General features: G+C 52.0%; 1 protein-coding gene across 3 annotated transcripts in view; it reads left to right on the forward strand.

The window, feature by feature from the left end:
* Positions 1-15,455, forward strand: part of PRKDC (protein kinase, DNA-activated, catalytic subunit) — a 118,506-nt gene extending 103,051 nt beyond the window's left edge. The window contains exons 72-87 of one of the 3 annotated variants that reach the window (XM_072951647.1): positions 541-721; positions 1,238-1,398; positions 3,147-3,358; positions 4,189-4,276; positions 4,365-4,508; positions 6,332-6,536; positions 7,695-7,762; positions 8,104-8,324; positions 8,538-8,630; positions 11,011-11,100; positions 11,305-11,376; positions 11,449-11,650; positions 12,119-12,307; positions 12,866-13,005; positions 14,196-14,419; positions 14,951-15,455. In XM_072951647.1, coding sequence (XP_072807748.1) covers positions 541-721; positions 1,238-1,398; positions 3,147-3,358; positions 4,189-4,276; positions 4,365-4,508; positions 6,332-6,536; positions 7,695-7,762; positions 8,104-8,324; positions 8,538-8,630; positions 11,011-11,100; positions 11,305-11,376; positions 11,449-11,650; positions 12,119-12,307; positions 12,866-13,005; positions 14,196-14,400 — 2,271 coding nt within the window. In that variant the 3' untranslated portion in view covers positions 14,401-14,419; positions 14,951-15,455. Of the gene's footprint in view, positions 1-540; positions 722-1,237; positions 1,399-3,146; positions 3,359-4,188; positions 4,277-4,364; positions 4,509-6,331; positions 6,537-7,694; positions 7,763-8,103; positions 8,325-8,537; positions 8,631-11,010; positions 11,101-11,304; positions 11,377-11,448; positions 11,651-12,118; positions 12,308-12,865; positions 13,006-14,195 lie in introns of all 3 variants that reach the window. The other 2 variants (XM_072951646.1, XM_006204656.4) reach the window with 2 other exon arrangements.
* Positions 15,456-20,164: the final 4,709 nt, after the last annotated feature.

The following is a 20,164-nucleotide window of genomic DNA, read 5'->3' on the forward strand; positions in this document are numbered from 1 at the left end:
TGACAGCTAAACGCAGCCAAGTTTCTTGTTGGAAAGTTGACACACTCCACGTGTTTCCTGTTTATCTGAATGATACCATCTCTTGTGTGTGTGAAAAATGAGAAGCCTGTGTTGGATTGATGTGGACAGCTCTTCCACGAATCTGTCCGTGGAATTGCCCTTGAGCCGGGCCGATGCCGTGTGGGGAGTCCGGCCTTTACCGCTTTTTAACTGGTGCCGGCCTCGTGTGCTCTTCTCAGATGGCCGTGCCGACGCTCCCAGCTGGGGCGCGCCCCACTTCAGCTGTGTCCGTGTCTCCTGCCTCCACAGGGCCCCCAGCCCTTCCTAAGGGGCTGTGGGGCCCACACTGGGCTGGTCCCTTTCTGGGTGGTTCTCAGGGCTGCAATCGCACTGGCCTCTCGCCTACCCCCAGCTGGGCAGCCCTAGCTTCTGCGCGTAGCCAGCTTTCGTGTATTTACGGCCCATGGGTCACAGGCAGGAAGCAGAGCCCTTCCAAGAGTGTCAGGCCCTCTCACAGGGCGCTGGGTCTCTGGATTGCAGGTGATCGCGGGTCTGTACCAGAGAGCGTTCCACCACCTTTCTGAGGCCGCGCGGACAGCTGAGGAGGAGGCCGGGCCTTCCACCTGGGGCCAGGGGCCTGCAACCGAGGTGACAGATGCTTACATGACGCTGGTGGATTTCTGTGACCAGCAGCTCCGCAGGGAGGAGGAGGGCACGTCAGGTGAGTGTCGTGTTAGCGCAGAGTCTTAGGAGTTTTGCCAGTCCTTCTGGCTTCTTGTTTGTCTTAAATGACACGTGTTCTGAGAGAAGAGGCAGGATGTTGCTGAGCAGCGTGGTGTGTGCGCGAAGGGAGTCGAGCTATCTGTCCTTCCACGTGCTAAATGCAGTACGTTCATGTGTTGCTTGTAGCTTTGCCCTTACTGGCTTCTATGGTCTGCCTCTTGCTCCTGGAATAAATTCAGTAACCAGCAGCTGCCCCTTGCGTTCCCAGCCCCGGAAAAATCTGAGCTTCGTGCAGAAGGCATACCTGGTGAAGAGTTCAGCTTCAGGAGGAGTGATCTTTGTCCAGCCTGAAAGTGTGTGTCTGGTGTTTGTGGAGCTTAAGTAGTTGTTAAAAAGTGAACAATGATGACCACAAAATAGAAGCCAAAAGGGGGAGATGTGGTCGCTGTTAAATCTGTGATTCGTGTCTGTGTGGGTTTGTTGACCGTTCTGTCTCCTTCCCTGTGCCCGGTAGCTGTTGAGTCTGCAGCACTGCGGACATACCCAGCCCTTGTGGTGGACAGGATGCTGAAAGCTTTAAAGTTACACTCCAGCGAGGCCAGGCTGAAGTTCCCCAGGCTCCTGCAGATCATAGCGCGGTACCCGGAGGAGACCCTGAGCCTGATGGCAGAAGAGGTCAGTCCTTCCGTCTCGGGAAGGGGACAGTACAGCTTAAAGACAGGGTCCTATTTGCCTCCAAACACAGACGGTGTGCAGTGACCACTGATTTTCGCTCTCTGCCAAGAGCATACGTCATTTAAATCTGCATAGAGGAGTGTTCACACTTCCCCACCGTTCTGTTCTGTGTGGTGTTGGTAAGAATGCAACGTCTGAGCCAGGACCCTGGGAGACAGAGGAGGGCTGCTTCCGGGCAGACGTCGGGGCTGAGCTGTGTCTGTGATGTCCCATGTGCCTTTTGCTCCGGTCACTGTTGAGCAGCGAGAGCAGGAGAACGTTTCAGGGGGCACCGGTGGGCCCAACCCGTCATCGGGCCCACGAGGGCCCCCGCCTCTCCCCCCAGGGCCATTGGAAGGATCCTTGGTGATTCTCTGGGTGTTTAACCGGAAACCAGGGCCAGGCTGAGCCGACAGTGTAGTAGTGTGAAGGGTGACAGGCTCGGTTACTTTGCATGACAGGTCTGTAGGCCGCGCTGGTCTCGGAGCTCTGGAAGGCAGTCCTCCACGTGCCTGGAGCCGTGGGGTTTTCAGTGGTCCTCAGCAGGAGAGTAAAGTAAAATCAAAAATGCGGTATACGTGGGTTTTTCTCAAACAAAAGGAAAGAAATATTTAAGTTAGGATTTCAGTTTTCCCCAAGTCACATTTATATATAAGAAGAACAGCGTGTTGAGTGGGGAGGGGATAGCTCGGGTAGAGCGTGTGCTTAGCATGTACGAGGTCCTGGGCTCAAGCCCCAGTCCCTCCATCAAATAACTAACTTAATTACCTCCCCCCAAAAACAGCAAAAAAAAAATACATATATATATATATATAAAATTAAAATAGCACTTGGAGTGTGTGAGGAAACACATGTCCTGTCGGGTCGATGTCCAAACGCCCGACGGCAGTGGCCGTGCGTGGGGCTCCCTGGCCATCCTCCCCCCATGGCAGGCGTTGTCCGCGCTCACTCCTGAGGCCCGTGTTCCACTGTGAGAGGAGCATCTGGAAAGGTGCTGGAGGAAAACCTGAGCAAAACTGGAAAACGGTCATGGAGTAGAGAGACAAATCCAGGAGCAGTAAAGAAAAACAGTCTAGTCCTATCATGAAAAAATCCACATATACAAAGGTAAAAGAAACTGGAGAAAAATATTTGCAACCCATACTAGAGACAGAGCGTGGACGCAGACCGAGCAGCAGAAGGCGGTCAGAGGCGGCGCAGGCTGTGCTGCCCGAGGAATGACGGAACATCAGAGGAAGTCAGCTTTCACTTCTCAGGTTGATGATAAAGCTTGAAGATGGGCTGTGTCCAGTGCTGGCAAGGATTTTGGAAAGCAGTCAATCTAATGCTTTTAGAAGTGAAAATTTGAGAAATCTTCTTGGAGGGAAATCTAGCGATGCTTTTTGCTATTGTTAATGTTCAAGTTACTTTTACTTTTAGGAATTTACCCTGTGGGCACAAGCACAGAGAGGCGCACTTAGGGATGTCCGCTGTCATATTATTTGTAGCAAAAACTGGAAAATACCCTAAAAATTCCTGTAGACACTAGAACGAAAATGGAGTTCTGTACGGTTGTTAAAAGGAACGAGGTGCAGCCCAGAGCGGCCGGCCAGCGGAGGCCTGACTCCCTTCCATCTGTGTCTGTACTTCTGGATGCAGACATGTCTGCACTTCGATTTCAGATATAACACTTTTGTGAGGAAAGGATGATAAAGGCCCCCCCGTTACAGGTCTCGTCCGTCCCCTGCTGGCAGCTCATTGGCTGGGTCAGCCACTTGGTGGCCCTGCTGGACAAGGAGGAAGCTGTGGCCGTCCAGCACCCCGTGGAGGCCATCGCTGACCACTACCCACAGGCGCTCGTCTACCCGCTCATCATCAGCAGCGAAAGCTACTCCTTCCAGGACACTGCGGCTGGTCGGAAGAATGAGGAGTTCGTGGCAAGGTGACACAAGGAGTCAGGGTGATGGGACCCCACAGGGCCATAAAGACTGCGGGGTCAGCAGGCCAGGGGAGTGAGTGCCTTATCCGAGGGCAGGTCTGGGGTCCTCTGCCCCGGGGGTTATTCACTGTGGGATTTCTTCCCTTTGGTAAACACACTTCACCTTAGAACCTTCTCTAGGAAGTGCCCTGCCCTGACGCTCATCCTCAGTGGCCTGCGGTTCAGACGGAGAGGAGCGCTTGGCTGGGGCTCAGGGAGGCCCCTGAGGCCGTCCCATCACTACTGCGGGTGATGCTCGCATGGGGACCGGGGCAGAGCAGGCGAGCCTGGTGGACGCACAGTGTTTTAGCTGCCCTTCTCTGGCCAGAGCCGACTGGCCTCGTTCTCCTGAGCAGACGGGGTGGAGAAAGGCTCAGCGCCTGTCCCGGCGTGGAGGGCTGGCTGTGCACACTGTCCACCCTGCAGTGCCCTGCCCGTCACCGTCTCAGCAGAGGCAGCTGAGCGCAACCAGTGCCTTAAAAGGAAAATGGGGAAGGTCTGAAAGTGTGTCCAGAAGGGGGCCTTTTCTCTCGTAACAGAACTTCAGAGACATTTAAGAGTCAGACTGTACGCACCAAAACGTGGATCGTCCGCAGGAGGATTTACTGTTACTAAGAACTTCACCTCTTAGTAGAATACACGCTTGGTGCTTCATCAGTTTCGGGTAGAATTTTTAAGTTGCTCCGTCTCTGGACTGTGCAGTCCGGTGTATGAACATAACTCTACCTAAAATCACAGGCCTTGATCTTTGGAAGAAGTTTGATCACATAAACTTGGTAATTTTTTTTTTTTAGGATTAAAGTTAAGCTGGACCGCAGGGGAGTGGTTCAGGACTTCATTACTGCCCTGGACCAGCTCTCTGACCCCGAGATGCTCTTCAAGGTAGTGTGGCGGCTTCCGGTCAGTCCGGCGTAGAGCAGCCTTGTAGGCCTGCTTGCAGCCTGGCTTCACCTTCCTTTTCTCTGCACAGGACTGGACTGAGGATGTCAAAGTTGAACTGGAAAAAAACCCTGTCAATAAGGAGAACATCGAGAAGATGTACGGGAAGCTGCGTGCGGCCCTGGGGGACCCGGACGCTCCCGGCCTCGGGGCTTTTCGGAGGAAGTTCGTTCAGGTGTGCATGATGCAGGCCGGTGTTCGTGTTTGCTGGTTGCTGGTGATTCTGGTGTGAAGGTGTCGTTGAGTTTGTAACCTTCCTTCAGATTCCTGCTGCCCACTAGATGCTGATGGCTGATTTGGGGTCAGATGGTGGCAAGTGGGCCCCAGGTGACCTTGGAGTGTGTTACATTCTGCTCCCCGTGGGCCGGTTCTTAGGTGTGAAGGTTACAGGAAGGATCTGGATGTCGAATGAGGATGGTACCTGTATTAGCTGTAGGCTAATGACCACGTGTGAGTGCGTCCCTCTTCGAAGGCCCACTCTGGTGCCCAGGAGGTGGAGGGTGGCCTGACCCTGCGGGGCACTGACTGCAAAACTGCAGCATAGCTGCCGTGGCGTAGACAGGCCAGGACAAGGGCAAGGGCGTCGGTTTGGGGGTCTGGATGTGACAGGCTCCTCCTCCCCTTGCCCGTCCTGTCTCCCGCCCTGCGTTGCCTGCACCCTCACCAGCCGGGAAGTGGGCGGCCCTCCCTGCCTGCGCACCTCTCCCGGCTGCGTCGCGCTGATTTCTTTTTTCCCGTTTTGGCCAGACTCCCTTTTTTTTCATCAAACCTCAAGGAGTTTAGGAGCTCAAGGGAGCAGTCACCCAGCCCTGTGGTCTCTGCAGAGGGGCGTCTTTGTCCCTCTGGGCTCAGTGAGGCCTTGTGCAGACAGACCTCAGTGCCCAGCTGCCCACCCGGCTGTGCACGGCGCTGCCTTTGGTTCACGCCCTGCAGGGAGGCCCCCTCCCCCCAGCATTCGTGCACGCGGTGCCCACGTGTGGCCGGCCTCTCGGCATCACTGCTTTGGGCCGGGTCGTCCCCCATCCTGGAAGTCCTTTCACCCTCAAGGGACACCTGCCCACTGGAGGGGACACTGGATAGGGCTCTGTGGGGAGACCATGCCCCGAGTTAGACCCTCCCTGACCCCGGGACAGGCGTCTTCAGCTTGAGGAGTAAGCCGGCGGTTCTGACAAGTGGAGGAGCTGTCTGTTGCCTGCATGTGACCAGGGCTGTGTCCAGAGTGAAGCTAAACCTCTAACTCTCTGCACGCACTTCACCTGATGACACATCCCGGGCCCCACAGCAGCCCCGCCCAGGGAGCAGGGCGTGAGCGAGCAGCACACTGGGTCCACCTGCAGGCCAGGGAGGAGCCGTGTGTTATGCGGGTCACTTCTCCCACGGTGCATTGTCTAAACCAGGTTTGTGACGTGGGATTCATTCTAAATTTGGAAAAAAATTTTAATTGAAGTTGATCAGGTAAATTTTGACAACTATTCAGTCGCCATTAGTCAAAATTTGGTACGTTCCAAGGTTAAGTTCTTAATTTCTAGAATTATAAATTATCCAAATCATGTTTCTGCTGGTTTATGATCCAGAATAACGACTTGAAAAGTCCTCATTAAGGAAGGGTCTTGTCTTAGGTTCATTTCTGTGGGATTACTCCCTTCATCCTGTACTTTGTTACCCCTTACCATAGTGGAGCAGGTCAGCGACTGGGCAGTGGACACGGGTTAAGGGCTTTCCCGAGTTTAAGGTCCCTGTTAGGACTCGGGCCTGGAAGTCACGCTGACCACCGTCCTGCCCGTCTTCAGAGGCACAGAGAGGCACAGAGAAGCAAACCGTAGGCAGGCCGCGGGCTTCAGTGCGCTGAAACATTCAAGGGATGAGAAACTCCATCTTAAAAGCACAGGAAAAACACCTGTGTAACTGGGTACCTGTTTGTGATAAGTATTCACAAGGCTAGAACCTTTTCAGACTTTCAAGCCGTTAATATTTAAGGTAAATTATTGTTAATTTCAGGCTTTTGGGAAAGAATTTGATAAACACTTTGGGAGTGGAGGCTCCAAGCTCCAGAGCATGACACCTGCTGACTTTGGTGCTGTCACCCGCACGCTGCTGGCCAAAATGCGCAGGGACGTGAGGGTGCCCGGCAACCTGCAGGAGTGCTCACCCTGGATGAGTGGCTTCCAGGCGGACTTCCTGAGAGACGAGCTGGAGGTCCCAGGTGAACCAACCTGCAGGGGATGGAGGGCGCCTGGAGCAGAGTCGTGCAGGAGCAAGAAAGGGCGATTTTGGAGCGAGAGCGTGGCATCGTGGCAGTTTCTTTCTTGCTTTAAAAAGAATTTTAAATTCCACATGTTTGTCATCATTAGGAAAATCTGTAATTGCTGTGAGTAGTACACTCACTAAACGTCTAGCTTACATTTCTGAGTATAACAAGTGCTCAGATGTCCATCTGCTAATAATGGTAACTGGTGATTTCCTCTGAAACTGCCCACATGCCACCCTGAATAACCTTTGTTCAGAAATAAGATACAGGCAGCCTCAGAGATACTGTGGGTTTGCTTCCAAACCACCACCACAGAGCAGGTTAAAGCAGGTGGTTTCCTAGTGCATGTAAGTTATGTCTACACTGTACTGTAGTCCGTTCAGTGTGCAGCAGCATTATGGCTAAGAGAACAGTATATGTGCCCTAATTAAAGAATAATTTATTGCTAGAAAGTCTAACCATCTTCTGACAACTGAGGGGTGCTACAGATCTTCAGTTTGTGAGAACTGCGGTCTCTCTGACATGCAGTGGAACGAGGTGCACCTGCACAGGTGTAGTGCCCTCACCTCCTGGGATGCACGCTGGTCCCACCTGGAGCGACAAGGTGACGAGACATGGCTCACGCAGGGAAGGACGGTGACACTCAGGACAGACACAGCACGGTGGTCAGGCGTGAACACAGTGTGATTTCCACATTTTGTGTCTTCACCCTGCAGTTTGCCAGACAAAAAATGTTTTAATATGGTGACATATTCCAGTGATATAAGAAAACATATTTGGAGAAACATTTTGCTATTTTTAACAGTTGTGCATTAGATACTGTGAGTTTCAAGGAAAACACTGAAAACGGAGCCGCCTGATACGAGCTTGACTCTGCTGGAAGGTGGCAGCTCCAAGCCCTATTTTTCCTGCATCTGGTGTGTCTGCCCCAGCAGAGTAGGAAGCTGACTCCTGTTAGTCAAATTGAGAAATAACAGCTTTTTTTCAGAAGTCCACTTTCTAGAAGTGAAGACTTTCAGTAAAAAGTGTTACCATCATAGATTGATAGGTGTGTTTTAAAGTGTGGGGTGTGTAACAGGCAGCGTCCAAGCCCAGCTCCTGTGGTCTGTCCAGGGCAGTACGACGGCCGAGGGAAGCCGGCGCCGGAGTACCACGCACGGATCGCGGGGTTCGACGAGCGGGTAAGTGTGGGGGACCAGCCTCCACGGCTGGGTGGGTGGCCTGGGGGCACTTCCTCAGACATCAAAGACAGGACAGTTAACTTCCCTGATGGTCTCAAGTGCACGGAGCTGTCGAGTGGGAATTCACTGGACGGAACATTCACTGTCTTTCTGCGTCAGTCACGACCAACCCAGAGTAAAGTGTGCATGTCTGTGGTCGAAAGTGCGTGCAGGGAGCCAGCTGGGGACTCGCCGGGGACGCCCGACAGCAGCCCCGCGCATCTCCTCCCCCGAGGGTGCACCCTGTGGGGACAGTTGGCGGGCATTCTGGACGGCACCTCATATGTTCCCAACTGTTGAAGGTGAGAGTCATGGCTTCTCTGCGGAGGCCGAAGCGCATCGTGATCCGTGGGCATGACCAGCGGGAGTACCCCTTCCTGGTGAAGGGGGGCGAGGACCTGCGGCAGGACCAGCGCATCCAGCAGCTGCTCCAGGTCATGAACGTCGTGCTCTCCCAGGACGCCGCCTGCAGCCAGCGCAGCCTGCAGGTGAAGACGTACCACGTGGTGCCCATGACCTCCAGGTGCGGTGCGGGAGGCCTGTCGAGTTTTGCCGGGATGGGGGCATGGGGTGCGGGTCTCGGGAGACCTGGGGTTCCAGGTTTCATGAGACAGAGCTAAGCAGAGAGGACGCTTCTCAGCCCGCAGTGTTCATCCTCGGGGGACAAGTGAGGGAGGACCTGGGCTTGGGAGGGCAGGATGGTGAGGCCCATGTTCATAACTTGCTCTCCTTTCAGACTGGGGTTAATTGAATGGATCGAACATACTTGCACCTTGAAGGAGCTTCTCCTGAACAGCATGTCCCAGGAGGAGAAGGGAGCTTACACCAAGTGAGTGGGGTCCAAGGGCTCCTCCTCCGCCCTGCTTGGCCCCTGGCCTGTTGCCTGCAGTTCACCCCTGCTCCTCCTGGGACCTTCTTAGGCCCTTTAGTTGGTCCCCTTGGCCAAACCTGGCCTGTGCTTTAATCTGCATCTGGCTGCGTGAACACATGAGATGGAGTAGAGGGTTCCAAAGAGTGGTTACATATAGCTTACCACATCTCAAGAAAATTAATCTTGAAGAAAAGATCGTTGAAAAAATAAAACAATAAGATGGGCAGCTTTTTTTTTTAAATTAAGTACAGTCAGTTACAATGTGTCAGTTTCTGGTGCACAGCGTCACGTCTCAGTCATGCATATATATACACATACATTGGTTTTCATCTTCTTTTTCATTAAACGTTATTACAAGGTATTGAATATAGCTCCCTATGCTGCAGGGAAGACATTTGTTTATCTATTTTTATATATAGTGGTTAACATTTGCAAATCTCAAACTCCCAAGTTTATCCCTTCCCACCCCCTTCCCCTGGTAACCATAAGATTATTTGCCATGTCTGTGAGTCTGTTTCCATTTTGTAGATGAGTTCATTAGTGTCCTCTTTTTTCTTTTTTCCTTTTTTTAGATTCCACATATGACTGGTATCATACGATAGTTGTCTTTCTCTTTCTGGTTTACTTCACTTAGAATGAAGGTCTCCAGGTCCATCCATGTTGCTGCAAATGGCATGATTTTATTCTTTTTCAGGGCTGAGTAGTATTCCATTGTAGAAATCTAACACAGCTTCTTTGCCCAGTCATCTGTTGATGGACATTTAGGCTGTTTCCACGTCTTGGCTGTTGTAAATAGTGCAGGCAGCTAACACTTAACAAAGTGTTTTCTGTGTCCTGGTTACTGTTCTCAGTTTGTAGCGTGTGTGAAGTCATTTATTTTTTACAAAACCGACCATGTGAGGAGCTTCCTCCCCTCCGTGCAGAGGAGGTGGCTGAGGTGGGAGGCGTGTGGTGTGTGCAGGCTCATGACTCATCAGTCACCGGTCACCACACAGGTGCTTTTTTTGTTTTTGAAAAGAAAAATATGAACAAGGTGGCTTAAAGACATTTTGAAGGAGGAGTTGACAAGTTTTGGTCCAGTGGCAGGATGAAGGGGAGGAAGTGGTCCTGAGTGGCTTCAGGGCCATTTCCCCACCGTGGGAGCCATGTTCCCATCCGACTCTGTCCCGGGGAATGGCTGCTGTGCAGGGCGGTGTTCACCACCTTTTACTTTCAGTCATTTGAGTCCTTTGGCTGTCCTGTCAGACGGACCCCCTGGAGTCCGAATCCCAGCTCTCACTCCGTGTGGACTCCCAGAGGCCTTCCCTGTCCCCAGGCCGCCGTTTCTATGATGGGAAATTATGTAGAAGACACGTGGTAGACACAGGTGTCAGCAGAGTGTGGCATGCTTTTCAAACATGCAGTTGTGTAAACCACTTCCCACCACCTTTAACCCAGGGCAGCCTCCTGCCGCTAAACCCTTTGCTGTTTTTTCCTTAACTCAAAGGTGGCAGTTTTCCAACCTAATGATTACTCATCCAGTTGAAACTAAGAGAGAACTTACATGGAAATGGAGTGTCTATTTACAAAATTAACTTAGTAGCAACTCAGAAACGGTTCACCTTCAGTGATTTAACTGCTAAGTAACATGTTGTGAAGTTGTTCTATTGTTAGATTTTTGGTTTTTTAAGGAAAACTCATTAAAGCTTTGGATACAAACCTAGAAGTGGCTAAAGATACAAATATCACATTGTGTCCAGCTGCCCAGACACTGTATTTTGTCTGTGAAGCATTACTGAAAACAGCTTTTCAAATTCAATTCAAATTCATTGTCATTTGTGTAAATACTTTATAGAATTTAACACAGACTTCATCTGTATCTGCACACTGGAAATGGAAAAAAAAGTGTAGCGATGTTTAAATAACGACAGAAGCAGAAAATCCATCTCAACAAAGAGCTTGTGGTCCTTTTGTTCACAGTAGCGACTTGCCTGCTTTGTCCTGCGTGAGGGTTCCTTCCTGGGTCAGACGCGCAGACTGAGCGCTGGGTCACTGCGCCCGTTCAGCCCCTCCTGTTCTGTCTGTGTGAAGCGGGAAGTTTTTAGTATCTGGCTTTTGTGCCTGCCTTTCTGCATAGGAAATAGCCATGGTTCTTCAGGAGTGATGAAGAAGGAGTAACGAGGTATTGGAGTTCTAGGTCCACAGGAGTGTGGGTTCAGCGTTAGTATCAAGTAGGATTAAGAGGCACACTTACTTTTCCTGCCTCTTCACTGGTTTTCAATGACTTCCTCCTGGTCTCCGGCCCTGAGATATGTGACGCCAGGTCTCTTCCTAAAGCTGATCCTTTGTCCTCTGTCAGCGACCCCAGAGCCCCGGCGTTTGAATACAGAGACTGGCTGACGAAGGTGTCTGGGAAGCATGGCCCCGGGGCTTACCCGCTCGTGTACACGTGAGTGTCGTTCGGCTTTTCCTTTTTCCTGACGAGCTCATTCTTCTCTAAGTTGCATGTTCACTTTTGTTTCTCAGTTCTGCCCGACAGGGACTGTCAGGATCTGGTTATTTGATATTTGTTTGAGCTTCAGTAAAGCAAAGAATTTCGCATTTCAAGTCACGAGCAGTTTGTTCTGAGACATTCCCTATTCTTAAACCCTAGGAGAGCCAGTCGCAGTGAAACAGTCACATCTTTCAGAAGAAGGGAGAGCAGAGTGCCAGCCGACCTCTTAAAGTGAGTGTGTTTCTGGCCCGTGGCCCCGGGGACGGGCAGGTGAGGGGCAAGCCTCACACCACCTCTCTGCAGACGGGCCTTCCTGACCCTGAGCACCAGCCCCGAGGCCTTCCTGGCTCTCCGCTCCCACTTCGCCAGCTCGCACGCCCTCCTGTGCGTCGGCCACTGGGTCCTGGGCATCGGAGACAGACACCTGAACAACTTCATGGTGAGCCTGGAGACGGGCGGCCTGATCGGCATTGACTTCGGACACACGTTCGGATCTGCCACGCAGGTCAGCCCGCCGGCTCTCTGTTCTCCGTGGCCTGGGGTCCCCTCGGGCTCTGGGACACCCCCCCCCCGGAAGCAGTGGCTCGTTGTGGTTGTTAAGGGAGTGTCTTGGCTGTGTGTCAGCCTCGTTCAGGCAGGTGGTGGGGGCTGTGATGCAAAGTTACGTAATCGGAGCTAAGAAAGCCGTGTCCTGCAGAAAGGGAGGACCGGAGGAGGCTGTATGAGGCCCCATGAACAAAACGTGGTGCACCAGCCTCCCCGACACCCGACTCTGAGTCTGCGTCTCCGGGGCCGTGCGCACGGAGCTGCACGGAGCTGCATCACACGGGCACGGGGCACGGGGATCTCGCCTCTAAGGGGCTGGTTCCTGCGCTCCCCGAATGCGAGTAACAGCCGTGGCCGGCGTCTGCTCCTGCTGGCCGCCGTGTGAGTTCGCGTCTGCTGCTGCTTACGCGTCTTTCTTCCTCTTTAGTTTCTGCCGGTCCCTGAGCTGATGCCTTTTCGCCTAACTCGCCAGTTTATGAACCTTATGTTACCGCTGAAAGAAACGGGGCTGGTGAGCAGCATCATGGTGTGTGCGCTGCGCGCCTTCCGCTCCCGCTCGGACCTGCTCACCGCCACCATGGACGTGTTTGTGAAGGAGCCGTCCTTCGACTGGAGGGTACGGTCGTCTCCACGCTCGTTTCACCTGTTTTACGAGTGACCGATCTGGCTTCTCCCGTTACCTGATGGAAACGCATCGTCGTTACTAAATACTTACATTGTTTTGTCTGGCATGTCTCAAAATTAACATTCGGGGTCATTTGGCTTGCAAGTCAGATGAGGCGTAATAACCTTCATCTGGAGAAAAGCATCGTTTCAGCTGAGACCATTTCTAACCCTTTGGTGATGTGGGTTCGATTCCTCTGAGACACTCTCAGTTCAGTCTGTCCCACACGAGGTCTTCCTTGATTAAATCTCCAGGGTTCTTCACAACACAGCCTGGGGTTGGGGGGCAGCAGTGGCGTCCATCGCAGGGAGTCACCTTTTAAGCCTGAGTGTCGCCCCTACGGCCGGGTCATCATCACCGTCTCCTGTGCTGCCGTGGGTTTAGCGAAAAGCTGCAGTGTCTCCCCAGCGAGATGCTTGTGTGCTTAAGATCATTACTTGTTTGGTCTGTTTGAATGTGATCATATATTCTTTTGTCGTAAGTGGAGAAAACCATGTTCTTTTCCTCCAGAATTTTGAACAGAAAATGCTGAAAAAAGGAGGATCCTGGATTCAAGGAGTAAATGTAGATGAAGAGAATTGGTACCCCCGGCAGAAGGTGCGCTGCGCCAGGAGGAAGTTAGCGGGAGCCAACCCGGCGGTCGTTACCTGGTAAGATGTGACTTGTGGGGGAGGCAAGCCCACCAGGCGGTCACTGCTGACGGCCGCTGGGCGCCGTGTGCGGACGCGGCCTCGCAGACCGGGGGTGGGGGGGCCGGCCCAGCAGGGCGGCCCGGAGCCCCCGCACCACGCCTCTGGACGGCGTGTCGCAGGGTGTGTACCTGCACGAGGGACTCAGGTCCCATGTGTGCTTTTGTCCTTTCCAGGCAGACGTGACCCTGGTGGCACACCCCAAGGTGCAGAGAGCACACGGGGGTGTCAGCCAGTGTGTAGAGCGGCTCACCTTGGCCTCCACAGCTACAAGTAGGCATTTGTAGAAATGATTCACGAGGGAAAAAAGTTCAACTCTGCAGTTAATGAATAGTAAAAGGCGATCTCTAGTCTGTGGTCTGTTGTTTTTTCGGCAGAGGTGCTGAGACCATTTATTGGTCTTTCCAACAAATGGTGAAGGAGTGAGGGTGGAACTGCCCCCCCAGAGTCAATCCAGATGGATCAAAGCTGTAAGAGTTAAGAGTGTAAAGTACTTAGAAACGTGGGGTGGGTAGATCTTCAGACCTTGGACTTGGCAACCTTAACTGTAAAAGCAAAAGCACAAACAGGAAAGAATGAAACAGACAAATTCATCAAAATTAAAAGCCTTTGTGCTTCACAGGTTACCATCAAGAAAGTAAAAATACAGCCCACAGAATGGGAGAAAATAGTTGAAAGTCATGTGGTTGATAAAGGACTTGCATATAGAGTACATTAAAAACTCTTACAGCTGAGTGATAAAATGACCAAAGGACCAGAACAGACGTTTGTCTAAAGAGACACGAGGTGGCTGTTCAGCTCATGGAAAGATGCTCAGCGCTGTCGGTCAGGAGATAATGCAAATCACGCCCACCAGGCTGTGGCTGGTGAGGACGTGAAGAAGTTGGAGCCCTTGGATGTAGCTGGTTGGGCTGTAAAGTGGTGCAGCTCCTCAGAAAGTGGCCCCACAGCTCCGTCCTAGGTGTGGACCCAAGAGGCGTGAAGCCGTGACCACAGAAGCTCGTGGACGAGTGCTCCGTTTCCCTGAAGACCCAGGCTCCTGACTTCAGGGTTATGGGCAGCAGAAAGTATTCTGTGTGATGAGAGGGGGAGTTTGGATAGGAGTAATAGCGCATGGCTTGTGTTTCTGTATGTGTTTAATCTTTCTCCAGTGATGAATTGCTTCTGGGCCATGAGAAGGAATCTGCCTTCGAAGACTACGTCGCAGTGGCACGAGGCAGCAGGGACCACAATGTCCGGGCCCGGGAGCCGGACAGCGGGCTTTCAGAGGAGGCTCAAGTGAAGTGTTTGATTGACCAGGCCACAGACCCCAACATCCTCGGCAGGACGTGGGAGGGGTGGGAGCCCTGGATGTGAGGCCCGGAGGAGCCAGCAGGTGTGGAGCGTGCGGCATGTGGGCGATGTTGTAAACCTCACCTTTGCACATGGCACAGAGAAGAAATCTTGTATCATGAGTTTAATCAGGGTCGTGATGGAGAAGTGAATGCTGGTCTGGGTGGACGATTGGGTCACGATGAAAGATTAGGTTGGGGTTCAATCCCTAGCACCTCCTCCAAATATAAATAAACCAAGTAACGTCTCCCTCATTAAAAAAAAAAGTAAGAAAAAAAGCGAAAATACTAGGTCAGGGTTAAAACAGACCTAATAGAAAAGGCGTATCCAGGCCAGTGCAGGCCCCGAGTCGGACACAGCGGGTCACGAGGCTGTGCTCGGCCAGCAGCTCCCCGAGTAAGTGGCGAAGGAGACCCCGCACGTCAGAGTGACGGTCACGGGGGGGGGGGGGCGTGGTCAGCAGCACGAGGTGGTCACAGTGAAGCTGATGGCCTCTTACACCTAGTAATGACTGCACTTGACACTTAGGGTATTTTTGTAGGTTTTTTTCTTTCATTTTTTCTTTCTCTTCTAGTTTTGACACTTTATGACAGACTTGGTCTCTAGAAGAGGACGTATTAGGAGAGGTGAAAACCTGGGTCTCGCTTAGACGGACCCTTGCTGTATGGATCAGTCACATGAGGAAGGCAGACCAAAGTGCTTTCATCCCAGACTCAGGGTGACTTCAGAAATTCCGAGTGTGAAGGTAGCACTCAGCATTCCAGCTCTGGGGAAGGAAACGAAGACGCGGTGTGAAGTGCATCCTGCTGGGAGGTGACACGCCACCTGGAGCAGCAGGGCCGGGTCCCCCCTTGGCTCCGCCCCGAGCCCGTCCTCCCTGTCTGGAGCCATTCTCTGGTTGGCTTTGAGGTTTTCAGTATTTTTTTTCAAATGTCTATAGTTAGAAGCTCTTGTATGATTTTGTAAGTTCTAGAATAAAGAACATTACAGTTTTTTCCCCCAAAGTAGTACCTAGCTTTTATGTAGTTTTAAAAGCAAAAATGTTCATCTTATAAATCACATCATTATATTACTTGACAAATTTATTTTGATAAATACAGGTTGAGTGCATATGGCACTAGAAGTAAACTTTATGTCCTCAAGAAATGGTGCCTGTTCAACCACAGGAATCTCATTTTTAAAGAAAAGTAAGTGATCATGCACATGAAAACTCGCACGCACATGAACAAGTAAGTATCTTTTGCTGTAGCACAGAAGGAACCAGAGTAAGCCACTTTGGACTTGAGTTGTTGTAATACTGTGTCTTCTACGACCGTGATTTTTGCTCGAGTCCTGGTAACGTGGGACTTCTTCATTAACTCAGTCCCCATGTTAGGGGAAACCCTGTTCTTAGTGACTACCTCTCACGCCAGTCAAAGTTCATTACCAGATGATGGTGCGTACTCCAGCCTCAAAGCTGTCTGCTTCCTCTGGACCCGCGAGAGCACGGTGAGGTCACCCGCAGGCGCCTGGGGTGTGAATGTCCTCGTCACCCGGAGGGGCCAGATGTACTTGGTTTGGAAGACAGGCAGTAAAAGACATCTCTGCTGATCTTAAGTGCATACCAGTAACATGAAGGGTGTTTTTATTATGCTGTTAAGCATTTTAATGTTTTTCAAGGGTGGAGGCCACATGCGTTTTCAGGACTTTAAGAGTTTTCCCCCCAGGTGGGGTAGACGAAGCCGCTTTCCCAAACTCACACGTCCTGGGGAGACAGAGCGGGTCACAGGAGCGCATGTGCAGGCCCCGGGTCCAGAGGTGAGACAGGCAAGGGGAGGGGTAGGAACGCGGCTCGAGGTCAGGTCCACGTCAGCCGCGGTCCTGCCGGACTCGCTTCTGCGTCAGAGTCAGCGTGGCTGCTGCTGTGACGTGAATGGTCACGTTCACCCTGGGAGCTGGTTCTGACGGTATATTCAGTTTGCATGTGAAACATTTGTTTTTTGACCCGAAAAGAACCCAGAAAGGTTCATACTTAAACTCAGTGGAGATGTGAATGATTCCATGCTTATGAGTATTAATTTGAGTATTTCATGGAACTAAGAGACAAGCCCCAAGTTCTCTCAGGCCGGGACGCCTGCACACAGCACACAGTCGCCACGATTAGATCAACTTCAAAAACTTTCTAAAGGGGGGTGGTTATAGCTCAGTGGTGAGCACGTGCTTAGCACTCACAGGGTCCTGGGTTCAATCCCCAGCACCTCCATTTAAATAAAAAAACTTTCTAGAAGAAATAAAAACTATTTCATCAACGTATGAGAACTTTGGGAGCGCTGGCGGCTGATGCCTGGGTGCTCCTGCCGAGGCGCACTGACCGTGGGGACCGTGTCTGGGAGGCAGGGCGCGCTGGCAGAAAAGCAGGGGCCCTGGGGTTTTGACTGGGGCTGCAGTCGCTCTGCAGATGGCTTTGAGGAGCTCTGGTATTTACAGTACGCCTTTCGCTCCACGAACACGGTGTCTTCCTTTGTTGTCTTTCATTTCTTTCAGCAGTGGTTTGTGATTTCCACTAGTTTTCAGTCTTTCTGACTTTCAGCCTCCTTGTTCACCTTTACCCTTAGCCGCTGGATTCTTTCTGCTGCTGCTGTGTCTGTACGGACTGTGTGTGTGTGTTTGTGTAGGTTCCCAGGCTCCTTTCTGGGCTTTTCAGTGTTGGTGTGCTGGTCTTTTCTCCTGAAACTTCTTGCTGAATTAGCCTGTCAGCTCTGGTGCGTGTGTTGTGTGTTCTTCGGGGTTTTCTGTAGACAGGGTCGTGCTGCCCGTGACAGAGGCAGGTTTGCTGCTGCTCGTCCAGGCCGGTGTCTTCTCCTTGCCCGGTCGCTCCGGCCGGAACGTGCAGCACAGTGTCGAGCAGCAGTGCTGACGGTGGGCGCCCTTGTCTTGCTTCTGGTCTGAGGGGAGAGTTCTCTCTCTGGGGTTGTGTGGGTATGATGCAACCTGTGGGTTTTCATCAGTGTCTTCTGTCAAGGGGAGGAAGTTCCCTTCTGTTCTTGGTTCGCTGAGTGTTTTTATCGTGAAATAGTGTTGAATTTTATCGCACTTTTTTCTGCATCAGCTGAGATGAACCTGTGTTCTCTCTCTGTCGATGTGTCTTGTCACCACAGCTGGTAGGAGACGTGCGGGGCAGACCTGCTCCTGGTGTTTTGTCGAGGATTTCTGCGTCAGTGTCCGTAAGGGACACTGGTCTGTAGTCTCCTCCTGGAGCTGCCGTCTGGCTCTGTTGTCAGGGTGATGCTGGTTTCATGGAATGAGTCAGGGCGTTCCCCTCCGATTCTCTCTGGAAGAGGCTGGGAAGCACCGGTGCTAATCCCTTCAGCGCTCAGTGCTGCGGCGTTACCAGCGGGGCTGCGTGGTGCTGGCCTCTTCCTTCTGGGAGGTTTCTGATTGCTGATTAAGCCTGTTGTTGCAGATCTGTTCAGATTCTCTGTTTCTTGAGTCATTTTTGTTACTTTATGTTTCTAGGACTTCTCGTGGGTCGGCATTTTTCTGTCTGTAAGGCTGATGACGGCTCCACTTTCAATCCTGGTATTAGTTATCTGCCTTCTCTTCTCTCCCCCGAATCAGTCTAGAAGAGGAAGTGTCAGCTCTGCTGAGCGCTTCCGAGAACCAGCGTCTGGTCTGCCGCACCCCTGCTCTCCCTGCCCCGTCTGCTTGTCCGCTGGCGTCGGGCTTGGTTGGCTCCCCGCTTTTGCTCCTTGAGTGCAGAGTCAGGCTGCTCGTTGGCAGTCTTTATTTTTTAGTGTAGGTGCTCAAGTGTGTTGAAATAAAATTTACATTTTGAGGCAGGATAGGAAAAATTAAACGTAAAATCTGTTTGGGCCCCTCGGTGCACCGCGCAGCACACCTCAGCCGGGTCTCCCCTTCCTTCTGACGCTAGCAATGTCATTTCTGAAAAGAAAGTACTTTCCCAGCTTCGTAGGGGGTCGTGGCCGCTAGTGGGTATGGAGCTGTTGTCGTCCTCCGTTTCCTTACCCTTCCTTCTTGATGTTCTGACCTCACCCCTGAAACGGGGGTGTCGAGGGCTCCGACCTCACTGTGGGTCGCTCCTCCCCTCAGTTCTGTCGAGGCTTGCTTTCTGCATGCGGAGGGATTTGCTATAAAGCTGTGACGTCTTTTTCATGGACTGACCTTTTCATCAGTACGAAGTGCCCATTCTTTGTCTCTTGTAACAAAGTCAGTTTTGTGACATCAGTAGCCAGGCCAGGCTTCTGTGGGTGCATGGGAAATACTCTGCCATCTGTTCACTTTCAGTCTATTTGTGATTTTGGCTCTAAAATGAGTCACTTGTATATAGTTGGATTATGTTTTTATAATCCATTCTGCCAGCATCTCTAATTGGTGAGTTTAATCTAGCCATATATAAAATGACTTCTGATTAGGAAGTACTTACTTTCATCATCTTCCCATTCGTCTTCTATGAGTTTCACCTTTTTCCCCTGATTTCTTCCACAACTGTTTTGTGTTGGATTTTGCTCACGTATCATTTAAGCTCCCTCCTTGTCCCCTCCTCTGTGTGTCTACATTTTCTCCTGGGGGGTATTACGGTGCCTGTGTTCACAGCAGCGCAGTCCGAGCTGACGCTTGGCTGCAGAAGCCCTGCTCCCACGGCCCTCTGTCCCGCCTGACGCTGCGCTGTCATCACACAGACTGCGTCCTGGGTGTTGTATTCCCATTAGCGTAGGTTTTTAATTACTGTTTTATGCATCTTTTAAATCCTATAAATATAAAATACATACTTTTTATTATATAGTTACCTTTGTCAGTGTGTCTGGGAAAGCCTTGTAATTTTTTGTTGAAAACTGGACATTTTGAACATGGTAATGCAGAAACTGTGGAAATCACTTTTTCTCGTTTCCAGGGTTTGCTGTTGTTTCTGGAGGGTCACGGCTGCCCACTTTTAAACGGGCTTTTCCAAACTCTTTTTCTGCAGAGAGTGTATGTTCCTTGCCACGTGTGATGCCGGGGGTCTCTGTTCCATTGTTCCAATGATGAGCCAATGACAGAGAGTTCCCTGAACACCTGGCACCAAAAAGGCCCCTCCTGCACTTGGCAGGTTGGTTTGGCGCTGGGGCACCCCGCCCAGCGCGCAGCCAGGCCACCCGTGGCTCCACTGGCCCTTGACCTTGGAGCCCAGGGGTCGTGTGCACCCGGAGCCCCCCGAGGACGCTCCTCCTCTCCAGGCTGCTGCTTTGTCTGCTCTGTGCCGGTTGCCCGTGGGTGGCACGTGTCTGTAAGTGCTTCTGACACTTGCCTCCTGGAAGCTGCCTGAGCTGAGGGGCAACGCCAAGGGGAGCCTTGGTGCCGGCCTCTCAGGTCACCACCACAGCTTTTTTAGAACGAGGTCCATGTTGCCACTCCTGCCCCTCACCACCAACCCCAGCAAGCCACACCGGGGACGTCCCCTGTCCCTGTGGTCCGTGCTGACACACGGGAGGCGGAGGGCAATGGCGGGGAAACAAGTGTGGCGGTCCGCTCACCAGCTGTGCAGCTGCACCTCGTAGGTACCGCCCTGGTTCTGGAAGCATTTGATTAGGATCCAGGAAAGCTTTTCTGCCATGGTTTTGCCAGCTCATCGGTTGCTCCAGCAGAGGCGCTGATTCCTAGGGGCCCTGCTCCGCCGTCTCCGTGACGCACCCAGGTGACCTCTTTGGACTCGTGGTTCTCAAGAACTTCTGCACCAGAGTTCCTGTGTGTGGCTGCTGTGTGCAGCTCACTGGGTAAGGCACAAAGATGGTCGTGTCAGAGGCCGGCCACA

The sequence above is a fragment of the Vicugna pacos genome, chromosome 29, assembly GCF_048564905.1.
Source record: "Vicugna pacos chromosome 29, VicPac4, whole genome shotgun sequence".
Classification (NCBI taxonomy): domain Eukaryota; kingdom Metazoa; phylum Chordata; class Mammalia; order Artiodactyla; family Camelidae; genus Vicugna; species Vicugna pacos.